Below are 12,656 nucleotides of genomic sequence, written 5' to 3' on the forward strand. Positions count from 1 at the left end.
ATTCCACAGCGTCAGTTCTTTTCAGCTACAGCAGGCTACCTCCCTATAAATGTCAAAATGAAGCTTAATTAAGATACAAATCAAAACATTTTAGAAGGCTGAGCCATGAGATTTTAAATGGATACAAATACCAAGCTACAGAACATGCAGGTACAGCTGGAAGGGGCAGAAGTAAAAGACAGTGTCTTTGAGAATCATTCCAAACTGACTGCCCATGTTCCCAGAGGTCGAGGAGCCTTCTCTACTGCATCCCTAATAAAGAGAGGTATCTTGACAGTCACAGATGAACAAGTCAAAGAATGCTGACTTGCCAAGGGTTAAAAATAATTGAAATCAATGTTTTTAAAAATGATGTTCAAAGTGATAATAGGGAAGTGGGCACCAAAGAAAAAAACTAGGTTGGAACGAACAGAAATGAGATCATAGATGTGCAGGTATTTTATGGAAAATATATCCCACGGGTTCCTACCTCTTAAGGATACAAAGACTTTCAGAAGCTGGACTATGACCACAGGGTCTGTGTCGGCAAGTAATACTACACGAAAGGAAACCATTCCATTCACTCAGAAATCTCTTTGTAAGAGCAGAACAGGGGAGAAATAAACAGCATCTGTCAAAGAACTGACATTATCTTCCAAAAGCCGTATCTATTTGTATCAAAATGAATAATAAATGAACTGCTAGGAACAAAAACTTTTTTTTAAAAGGAAAGCAAAAAAAAGGCTCATGGCAAAAGTCAAATTTAACTAGGAAGTTTTAAAAAATGCAAAGCAAAACTTTAAATGATTATTCTACAGAATTTATGAATTTTTTACTCTCTAAAGTATGATACACTCAAAACACACATACACATATATACAGTATACCCTATTTTCAAGTTTAAAGTAAAATGAAAATTCCAAATTTGAATATTTGTTTTATCCTTTATCTTAATTTACATTAAGAATTCAAATTACCTCAATTTGAAGTTAGTATTCCAAAAACAGAGTAAATCTATAAATTTGTACTTAAAAAAAAATGAAATTCTTTAAAACACGCCTTAAAAGTATATTTAAGAAGACGGGGAGTGCTACATTTTTATTTTTTAACCTCAATACATCAATCCCAAGTACTAAGTTTATTTCTTTGATCTTTTAAAAATTAAATAGCCAAGAACATGTACTATGGCTTCTTTCATACTACTATTATTTTTGTACATATTCACGTAAGTGTAGAAAGAGAATGAAGAGTATACACTGAGCTGAAATAAGCTGTCTATGAAGGCAAAATTCAAGAAGTGGAAAACACCATATAAAACTTAACTTTACATACCTTCATATCATCTAACTTTGTACCATAAGTACGTATTAGCCTTGTAACAAAGAAAGTTTAGCTTAAAGTCATTCTGAAAGTATTGAGAAATCAGCAAGTTGAGGAAGAGACCAGGACTCTGTGAGTTGCCCGTTGGACTCTATTCCACACAGGAACACCAGCCACTACTTACTTACTGTGAGCCAGGCTAAGTTTGCCACTGATCAGCTGTGAGGCTATGTACAGGCCCCTCACCCTCTGTACCTGTTGTATCCTTGTCTTTAAAATAGGGATGCTACCAGCCCCTACCTGGGGGCTTGTGGTGAGGCTTGAATGAGGCCATGAAGATGAAGCGCCTGGCACAGTGCCTGGCAGAGCTCCCACTAACACTGAGTGTTAGGGTCAAGCGTGGATGCCGACATGTGCACTTCTAACCGCCCAGAAGAAGAAATGGGAAGGAAAGAAAAATAAGCCAAATAGAAGCCAAGCCACGGCACTTCTTCCCTGAAGAACTGATGTACGCCTATAAGCAAAAATGACCCATGCTGCGGAGAGTACATCCTGAGCCTACGTGACTAAAGTGAACCCAATCGTTTTTACCACGTTTCAAATTTCTCTAGGTTACTGGAATTTTAGAAGGCAAGTGACACTTCCAAAAGGGGCACAGTCAAAATCTTGAGCCAAAGTGTGCTAACTCTTCCCTTTGTTTCTTCTTCTTGCCAAACTCAGGTACCATTCATTACCTCCTTCACGGTGTTAAAGACTGGTAAGCCCAGGTGCGTCTTGCCTCCTTTCCCTGGAGTGGTTCCTCCAACTAGTTTGGTGCCATATTCCAGTGCCTGCTGGCTATGAAAGGTGCCCTGAGAGGGAAAAGCACAAAAGTAGTGAGAAAAGGCTGGCTGGGAAGCCTAAAGGCAATCTTCAGCAACCTGGAAAAGAAAAACAAATATGTTAAGTATCTGTTGTCTGTTGATGTTGTTCAGTCACTAAGCCATGTCCAACTTTTGCAACCCCATGGACTGCAGCACACCGGGCTCCTATGTCCATGGAATCTCCCAGGCAAGAACACTGGAGTGGGGTCTCATCCCCTTCTCCAGGGATCTTCCCAATCCAGGAATCAAACCCACGTCCCCTGCGTTGGGAGGATTCTTTACCACTGAGCCACCTGGTAGGAACAGTCATATTCCCAAGCATCCTCATCAACTTTCTGAACACAGCTTTCAACCCTGAAGTAAAACAGGTCTCTACAGAGCCAAAATCACTGTTTTGTGTTTTTTGTTTTTTGTTTTTAACAGGAGGTCTCTTTTCACTCTGCTTTCAAATAGAGCTGGTGATCAGAAACTCCCTGGTGTTGATCTGAAAAGAACACCTCCTTCTCCCTGTTCCTCAACCCCTGATGTCCTCACATCCCTCTTCTACTCACCACTCCATTAAAGCAATGATTTCTATCTACTTTGTTCACTGAGAGATGGCACCCAAAGCAGTTACATACAGTAGGCACTCAATGAGTAGCTGTTGAAAACCAAGTGGATCTACACGGTCATTCTGCGAGGACCAAAAAATGCTGACTCGACTACTAAAGTTCTGTTAAAGGCATAAAAATTGGGGCTTTAAGAGGGACTTCAGAAATTTCCTGATTTCAAAGTCTTCATTCTTCAAAACAGGAAACCTAATCCCAAGCACATTAACTGACTTATCTAAAAGTCGATGATGGAGTTTTGTAAAGGACCACAGGCCAGTGCTCTCGTTAAAGCAGTACCATTCAAAGTGTTATCTGTAGACTCTTATGGGTGTGCAGTGAGGTAAATGCAAAAAGAGGGGGGGGGAAATGACAAAAAAAAAAGAAAGAACAAAAAACAAGTCTAATAAAAAAAATAAGTGAAAATGTCTGCAAATTTTATAGCAATATGATATTGCTATGACTTACTGTATTTTGTAAAAAGTACTGCTCTGCAATAGAGTGGAAATAAAAACACACACCCAAACTGGTCCTTCACTCCAGACAGTTAAAGAAGCACTGCGCTAGACTACTACACTGCTAAATAAATTTAAATGCTCACATTTTTTAGTCCTAATGTAGTGCTGAACAGTGATGACATTTCCTATTAATGTCCTTGTTTCTGTTAGTTTTCTCACTATTACCATCCAGTGTACGGTTAAAATAATAGTTTTACTGGCTCATAACAATGCCTTGGGAAAACGGCATTGTTGGAATCTGCTCTGAAATACAAATATTCCTCATTCATATGTGCAACAATGTGCACAGTGAAAAAAAAATGAGACAAAATTTACATTTTCTATAGAGATAAACTCTAAATTTCAGACTTCATCATTCTCTAGAAGCAGAAACTTAACCAACGAATAGACAATTATGGTTCCCAATGACTTTAAAAAACAGTGAATGAGAATGTATTTGCCAGTAACTAAGACACTGAAACCAACCTTGGATTTCAATATTTAGGCAAATCATCATCTAATTTAAGAAGCAGAGACAGTTACAAATAGTGCTTACAGCACAGACAATGGTTCTTTAAAAAAGGGAGACGTTAAAATGTTATGTGCTCTGTTTAGTCACTCAGCCGTGTCCGACTCTTTGCAACTTGCAACACCATGGACTGCAGCCCACTAGGCTCCTCCGTCCATGGGGATTCTCCAAGCAAGAATACTGGAGATGGCTGCCATGCCCTCCTCCAGGGAAAATGTCATAGGGTCGTATAAAGCTTAGCAAATAGAAAAACAACATTCCATATAATAAATTTATGTGTGGAATTTGGGTTAATCAAACATTTAATTATATGCTAATAAAATTAATATATATCCCAAAAGGGACTGAATATGATTTTAATTGGCAGAAGAATGGTAAACTGTATTTCATGAGCATGAAGCCTCAACTTTCTATAAAGGGTATGTATGTGGAAGTGGTATTCATAAAATATATGGCTCTCAGAATAAGTAAACCAATTTTATCTATGAACAAAATTTCAAGGTTATGGTTGTTTCTTTTTTCACTGGCAGTGGCTATTTTTTAAAAATAGTAGAAGAATGGCAGAAAAAGAAGAACAGTCCACTGCAATTCACATTTCTGTGCCCAGTTATTTCAGTAAAGTCAAAAAGCAGAACATTTCACATGAAACAACTTCGAATCAAAATTCATTTTTCAAAAAAAAAGAAATAAGTTTAAAGCAATTCCTAAGTACTTTAAAAAAAAAAAGTTATAGAAGTTTGGATATTTGGGTATCCTCCTCTAGATCAGGAGTTGGTAAAGTGTGGCCTGAGGGATCTGGCCAACCACTGGTTTCGTGAATTAAGTTTCACTGGCATACAACCATGTCCACTCACTGATGTATTATCTGTGACTGCTTTTGCTGTTCCAATGCTATGGAGTAGCTGTAACAGAGACTGCATGGCCTATTAAGCCTAAAATGTTTACAATTTGGTCTTTACAGAATAAACTTGCCAATGCTAGATCACCAAAATATCACAGAATGAATATCATAGTTCTTTTAATCACAGAAAAATCATTAACTTTAAATTGCACAAAAATCATTCATCACTTTTATTCTGCCATGTCTCCCTTAATAACTGAGGAAGGGACACTTTGAGTTAAGGTTAGGGATTATTTTCTAATAGATTTGGAAGCATTCCTTGGTATTTAAAAAAAAAATCTGCGTATCTACTATAGTAGAACTATAAATGTGTACAAATGTTTTAAAGGGCAACTTGGTAGCAGCTGTTAAAATTTTAAATACACAGAACCTTTGACACTCAATTTTACTTTCAGGAATTTATTTAACAGATATATATGTATTCAGTTCAGTTCAGTTCAGTTCAGTTCAGTTCAGTCGCTCAGTCATGTCCGACTCTTTGCGACCCCATGAATTGCAGCATGCCAGGCCTCCCTGTCCATCACAAACTCCCGGAGTTTACTCAAACTCATGCCCATCGAGTCGGTGATGCCATCCAGCCATCTCATCCTCTGTCGTCCCCTTCTCCTCCTGCCCCCAATCGCTCTCAGGATCAGTGTCTTTTCCAGTGAGCCAACTCTTTGCATGAGGTGGCCAAAGTACTGGAGTTTCAGCTTCAGCATCAGTCCTTCCAATGAACACCCAGGACTGATCTCCTTTAGGATGGACTGGCTGGATCTCCTTGCAGTCCAAGGGACTCTCAAGAGTCTTCTCCAACACCACAGTTCAAAAGCATCAATTTTTTGGCGCTCAGCTTTCTTCCCAGTCCAACTCTCACATCCATACATGACCACCGGAAAAACCATAGCCTTGACCAGACAGACCTTTGTTGACAAAGTAATGTCTCGGCTTTTTAATATGCTATCTAGGTTGGTCATAACTTTCCTTCCAAGCAGTAAGCGTCTTTTAATTTCATAGCTGCAGTCACCATCTGCAGTGATTTTGGAGCCCAAAAAATAAAGTCTGACACTGCTTCCACTGTTTCCCCATCTATTTCCAATGAGGTGATGGGACCAGATGCCATGATCTTAGTTTCCTGAATATTGAGTTTTAAGCCAACTTTTTCACTCTTCTCTTTCACTTTCATCAAGAGGATTTTTAGTTCCTCTTCACTTTCGCCGTAAGGGTGGTGTCATCTGCATATCTGAGGTTATTGATATTTCTCCCGGCCATCTTGATTCCAGCTTGTGCTTCTTCCAGCCCAGCATTTCTCATGACGTGCTCTGCATATAAGTTAAATAAGCAGGGTGACAATATACAGCCTTGACGTACTCCTTTTCCTATTGGGAACCAGTCTGGTGTTCCACGTCCAGTTCTAACTGCTGTTTCCTGACCTGCATACAGGTTTCTCAAGAGGCAGGTCAGGTGGTCTGGTATTCCCATCTCTTTCAGAATTTTCCACAGTTTATTGTGATCCACACAGTCAAAGGCTTTGGCATAGTCAATAAAGCAGAAATAGATGTTTTTCTGGAACTCTCCTGCTTTTTTGATGATCCAGCAGATGTTGGCAATTTGATCTCTGGTTCCTCTGCCTTTTCTAAAACCAGCTATATATATATATATATATTATATACTGTATAATACGTTTTAAATATATATATACACATATATACAGAGAAAGAGAGCACATCCTATAAAATAAACTTTGTAGAATGCCTATTATCTAAGTGTTTTATATGAGTAAGAAAAGTATCTAGAAGGATACATGTTAACTTGTTATCAGAAAGACTTCCAGGGGAGTAGAATGGTAGGAAGGAGAGAAAGGAGAGTCTTAGGTCACACTTTAATGTGGAATCACATCACAGACATATTTAAACTTGCGCAAATTCTATGATGTAGGCAGAGGATAGGGAGACAGCAAGGCCTAGACACAAGCCATCTACCTTGCTGTTGTTGTTCGGTCGCTAAGTCGTGTCTCTTTGTGACCCCATGGACTATAGGAAGCCTGGTTTCCCTGTCCTCCACTATCTCCCAGAGTTTGCTCAAGTTCATGTCCATCTACCTTACTGAGTGCTTAATTAAAGAAACAGTGACCTGTTCCAATGTTGGAGAAAAATCAGTTGTGTTATACTTGCTGAAAGAAAACATGTGGGTTTCCAACAAAATACTATACTCCTAGGGAGGGATTCTCGAGATAACAAATACAATTTTTACCTGACTATAGCACCTAACCCCCTCCTGAGATACAACCCCACTGCTGTAGTGTACACCTTTCTGCTACAAACATGTATTATGACTTTTGTGATATTAAAAAAAAACAAAAAACAGACAATACTTCAATATTTCTGTATCTCTAATATACATTTAAAAAAACAAAAATCTTAATACACATACCTGCTTACCAGTGAAACCCTGGCAAATAATCTTCGTATTTTTATCAACATAGAGATGCTTCCTGGAAGTTGTATAAGAGCAATGCCGAATTCCATTCTGTTGCACTGAAAATAAAGAAAATATGACACAATTTTTTCTAAACTTTTGGACTACGAACTTAACCAAGTGGCAAAAAAAAAAAAAAAATCCCCTATAAAGAGGAAGCTATCACATAATGGTGGCAGCTTTCAATGTCACTTTTTAAATAAGACATATTAAATATAAAAATTGATTAAAGAAACAAAAAAGAGATACTGTTCTGTTCTTCAGAATCCCCTTTCTACTGAGAACCCCAATCTTGTAGCTTTCTCTGAATGAAGAAAGGAGAGGTTAAGTTCATAATTTTTATTCCTCAGAAAGAAATCCAGTGCTCAGATAAATAGCTCAAATTAAAAATGAGGTATCACTCTAATACTCTTTACTAAACAGCCATATGCTTTCCCTATTTGACCCCCCATTTTTAAGCCCAACATCTCTAAACAAAAGATGAACTAACAGGCCAGCTTTGTCAGAACTACTAAGAACTACTCTGCAACTCATTCCCTGGTAATAATATTAACATTAAATGTTAAATAAGGGCTTCCCTTGTGGCTCAGCTGGTAAAGAAACTGCCTGCAATGCAGGAGACCTGGGTTTGATCCCTAGGTTGGGAAGATCCCCTGGCGAAGGGAAAGGCTACCCACTCCAGTATCCTGGCCTGGAGAATTCCATGGACTGTATAGTCCATGGGGTCGCAAAGAGTCAGACATGACTGACTGACTTTCACTTTCATAGGATAAAACTTGTCTAAAACATAATCCAAAAATTATTTAAATTTGGTCTCTTCTGATGTAAGACTGAAGACCTCACATCTAAAAGAAATTGGGAAAATAAAATAAATAGGAAAAGGAGATGAGGGAGAAACATGTAAAAAACACCTGAGTTATTTTCACCAACTTACACCTCAGTGAAACTGAGAAACCTAAGTAGCTCCCAGAGCCAGCTCCCTGTATTTCAAAAATCAGTAGGAAGCAGAGCACAGATGAATTAAAAATTGTGGGCTATCTTCTAAATCCCCACCAAGGCCCCAAAATGCTGTCTCTGTGGCCCATCCTGGCCCTTTTGAATTGCTAACACTTACCACTGAGGCAGCCCATGAAAGTCAGGTCTAGAAAAGGACATCTATCTCATCATAAATTCGTCCAGAGTGGACTCAACACTTTTTGCCCTGAATCACAGCTTATATCCTCCTAAGCCCTCAGACCTCAGATTCCACAACTGATCTGCTTCTGGCCCTTTGAGCACCCCTTGATTCGTCTTCACTGACCTCACACGTAGCCCACCAGGCTCCTCTGTCCATGGGATTTCCCAGGCAAGAATACTGGAGTGGGTTACTATGCCCTCCTCCAGGGGATCTTCCCGACCCAGGGATCAAACCTGTGCCTCCTGCATCGGCAGGCAGATTCTTTACCACTGAGCCAACTGGGAAGCCCACACTGACCTCAGCTTCCAACAACTTTGAATTTTGGAGTCCCCTGAATCTCAAGGGAAGAGAGAGGGCTGGAATTCGCCCTGACCAACCCGGAGAGAAGTATTCAGTATGCACACAGATGAGCTGCATTCTTGGACTAGACTAAGCTGAACAAGAGGCCCCGAGGGAGCGCTGAGGGGCAGTCCCGGCCCAGTGAGCATGGCTAAGCACCTGAACCCGGGACAGCGAACAGGAACTGTGGCCTGAGAGCCCACCCTCACCAGTGCTTGCCCTTGGTTCCCCATTCTCCCGGCTGGAGACGCAGAACCACAAAACTCATAGCAAATATGCTGGCAGAACTTGCCCAACAGTCCCTCCCACTCCTGGAATATTCAACACACAGCCCATCTGTCAGGAGTTTCCAGTGAGGAAAAGTATAGGATCTGATTACAAGAGCAAATAAGATGAGGATATCTGGAACCCACACTTGCTTTCCGAAGGTACAGTTTTGTCCTCCACAAGTACTCTTACACTCCACCTTAACAAAGCCTACAGCAGACAGTTCACTTCTCCTTCCATGGGGCAGGAGTGGCCCTGTCACCCTGAGAAAGGACAGGCCTGCCTACATTTGTAAAGCACGGCTTCAATATCAGTACAACTCCGATCATTACCCTCTCCTATTTCCTTCTACTCCAAATCTCTAAGATCAGCTTTATGGAGCCCAAGAATTCACACCACCAGATCTCTGGTGCTTATAAAAACTACATCCGCACGTGTGATGAATAGCAACTCACCTCCCAGATAACCTCGGAGCCCTTTAGTATTGCTCAGCCTATGTGATGACCCTACCATTCTACACCATCTAGAGAAGTGGATCTTGGGAGATCTATCATGTACATATGGGTACATGAACTCTCCCCTTTCACTGTATGAGCTGATACCAAGGCTTCAGGTAAGCTGGAACCAACAGACTATCGTCACCTTTGAGCCAACCCCAAAGTACATGTTCAAAGATAAGGAAATGAAATTCTGACCACAATCTGTCCCAACAAGAAACCTGTACATGCCAGACAAGGTATCACCCATACTGAAATGAGAGGAAGCGAGAATAATCAAGCACTTATGAAACTCAAAGGAAAACCTTGTGTTGCCCATGGTGTTCCATAATCATCAAAAATGCCTTTTTAAGTTGAGAAAACAGAAGACGAATCTGCCCCTTCTCTGGCCCTTTACACTAGTCGCACTCGCCCAACTGGCAGTTGTAAGGAGGACCCCAGACTTCCGCCACCCCAAGCCACCATGACACAGGTCAAGACAGGTGGTTCTATTTAAGGCAGAATCATAATCAAAGCAATGATAAATCTCACCACTGGTGACATCAGAGAATCAAGGAAATTCTTCTGCTTTTGCCGTTTGTTTGCATTCAATGGACATAATGCAAAATATACTTATATTCCTAGTAAATCTCACCAAGTTTTAAGTCACATACGTCATTTTCCTTGGAGAAGGAAACTTGGAGAACCCACTCCAGTATTCTTACCTGGGAAATCCCATGGACAAATGATCCTGGCAGGCTACTGTCCATGGGATCGCAAAAGAGTCAGACATGACTTAGGGACTGAACAATAACAATGTCATTTTCCTAACTCTTCCCCACCATAGACAGTCCAAACTCAGAATCACAGGCTGCAGACACCCAAAGGAAAGCAGCTTCTCCTTTTCCTCACCACTACTATACCCCTACCACTACTATACCCCTTCACCTTTCCTCCCAACAATTCCACAGTTCTCTAATTTGGACTGGTAGAGTGTGCAAGCTACCAGCTGCTAGAAACATTAAACCTGTCAGACTGGTCATTTTCTTTCACTACTTGATTTCTTCTCCGTCCAAATTATCAATCAAATGTCCTAAGTAATGACAATTAAAAAAAAAAAAGTTTATTCTATTTCTGCTGTCTTCAATGGTCTGTCCATTGCTTCAAGAGGCCTAATCATATTTTGGTTTTAAATACAAACCTGATCTCTAAAACAGAGTACCCTATTTCCTAAAAATAAATCTAGAACATACGGCATACTTTAGTCAAACCGTCTGACAAGTATTTCTCACCTTCCAATGAGTCAATGTACTCATTCTCCTGAGAATTTCACATGCAATGACTCATGTAAGTTCACGTTTAAATAAAATGTCATGTGGTGAGGAACCTGAATTTTCACATGACACTTGTGACTTGTGAATACAATGGGGTGTTTGGAGGGGATCTGAGATTAGAAAGAATGGAAACAAAATACTTTCATGTGGTGTCTAATTATAAGTACCACACCTGCAGGCTAAAGGGTGCAAACATTTTGTTAATTTTACTTAGAAATAATGCAGTCAAGAAAGTATTTCTGGCTACATTTCTTTTGGGGCTTTCCAAGTAGCACAGTGGTAAAGAATCCGCCTGCCAATGCGGGAGAAACAGGAGATGCGGGTTCAAATTCTGAGTCAGGAAGAGCCCCTGGAGTAGGAAATAGCAACCCACTCCAGTATTCTTGCCTGGAAAACTCCATGGACAGAGGAGCCTGGCAGGCTACAATCCTTGGGTTGCAAAGAGTCAGACACAACTGAGTGACTGAGCACACGCACAAGTTTCTTTTAGTATCATCTAAATATTTTCAGAACTTCTAACTGTAAATTCCAAGAGTATAAGGACCATGGCTTGTACCTAGCATCTCCCATGGCATATGGTACAGGGCTGTACAAAGCACATGTACAGGAAATAATTTAATTTCAGGACAAGAGATGGGATCTATGAAAAGAAATACATATAGAACTAAATATCAAAAGTTCCATCTCTTTTTGTGTGAACTGGAAAAATGTCAACCCATTACCAGGAAAAGAGGGGGAAAAAATCCTATATCTAATTTTGTACATGCAAAGATCATTGGTTTCCCAATAATTTGTATAAAAAATCCAGTCCTAAATACTGCTAGCAGTCCTCAATGCTGCTACAATCTAGTACAAATTCCATGCTAAGCAGTTTTGTTTTGTTTTTAACAAATGAAATCCAGGAAGCAGTAATGTAATACAAATTGACTATTCTACTACAGGAGAAAAGAAAAATCCTAAAGCAAAACATAGCACAGGCAGAGTTAAAGGCAATGACCCACCAGGAGAGTGGTTTCGTAACACGTGACAGGCAAGGAGGAAGATCATAGCAACCTGAGCAACCCAGGGGCCAAGAGGAAGGAGGGGATGAAAGTCCAACAGGAAAATGGACAAAACCATTAACAAGAAACACAACTGGTGACAAACAAATCATAAATCAACCTATGAGAAGATAATGACTCAACTAATATTATGGAAGTGAGTATTTTTAATTAAATATTAGGGCAGCAGGAAGGCCTGAAGTCGGCCACCAGGCAGAATTTCCCAGTGGTGAAGACCTTGGGACATCTCCAGGGAATGTGGTGGAGTCGCCTTCTCTCCAGGTTCTCAGAAATGGGCCAACCTAACCTTGGGACTGCCTCTCAGAGCAGCTGAAAAGCACAGCCAGGAATCAGACAGGCCTGGGCTTGAATTTAGGGCCTGCCGCTCACCAGCTCGGTGACCTGAGGCAGGTCTTTTGACCTCCCCTGGCCTCAGACTTCCCTTCTGTAAGTGGAACAACAGATGGGAGATGACGCCTGTAAACTGTGAAGTGCCTGGTCCTCCCTGAACTGGGTTCACATCCTACATGAGCACAAGGGCCAATCATTTCCTAAAAAGAGAGAACATACAATTCATATTTTAAAATCAAATAAGTCAGAAGGGTTTTACATTCTCATGCATAACCATTATATGCTTATATGTAAATATACTAATCCATGTCTACATAAAACATTCAGTAGGCAGACATGTACTAGTAAATTTTTAGCATCTGAAATATTTTTAAAGATGCAGCCATATCGTAAAAATGGGGATAATATTATGCACCTCACAGGCAACATGAGAATAGATGAGATAATAATACAGAGAGCAAGCAGCATAATAACTAGGGTAGAGAAAGTGTGATTTCACTACTAGCTATTTATTACTGACATAGAATGAAAAGAGCAGA

At 40.2% G+C, this 12,656-nt stretch overlaps 1 protein-coding gene across 1 annotated transcript in view; it reads right to left on the reverse strand.

Annotated features, from left to right (window-relative positions):
• SUCLG1 (succinate-CoA ligase GDP/ADP-forming subunit alpha) overlaps window positions 1-12,656 on the reverse strand; it is a 38,963-nt gene that overhangs the window by 21,527 nt on the left and 4,780 nt on the right. The window contains exons 2-3 of the mRNA XM_065929091.1: window positions 7,089-7,192; window positions 2,034-2,150 (exon numbers count right to left, since the gene is read on the reverse strand). Of these exons, the coding sequence (XP_065785163.1) occupies window positions 2,034-2,150; window positions 7,089-7,192 (221 nt within the window). The remainder of the gene's footprint in view (window positions 1-2,033; window positions 2,151-7,088; window positions 7,193-12,656) is intronic.

Source organism: Muntiacus reevesi, chromosome 3, assembly GCF_963930625.1.
Source record: "Muntiacus reevesi chromosome 3, mMunRee1.1, whole genome shotgun sequence".
In the NCBI taxonomy this organism is placed as follows: domain Eukaryota; kingdom Metazoa; phylum Chordata; class Mammalia; order Artiodactyla; family Cervidae; genus Muntiacus; species Muntiacus reevesi.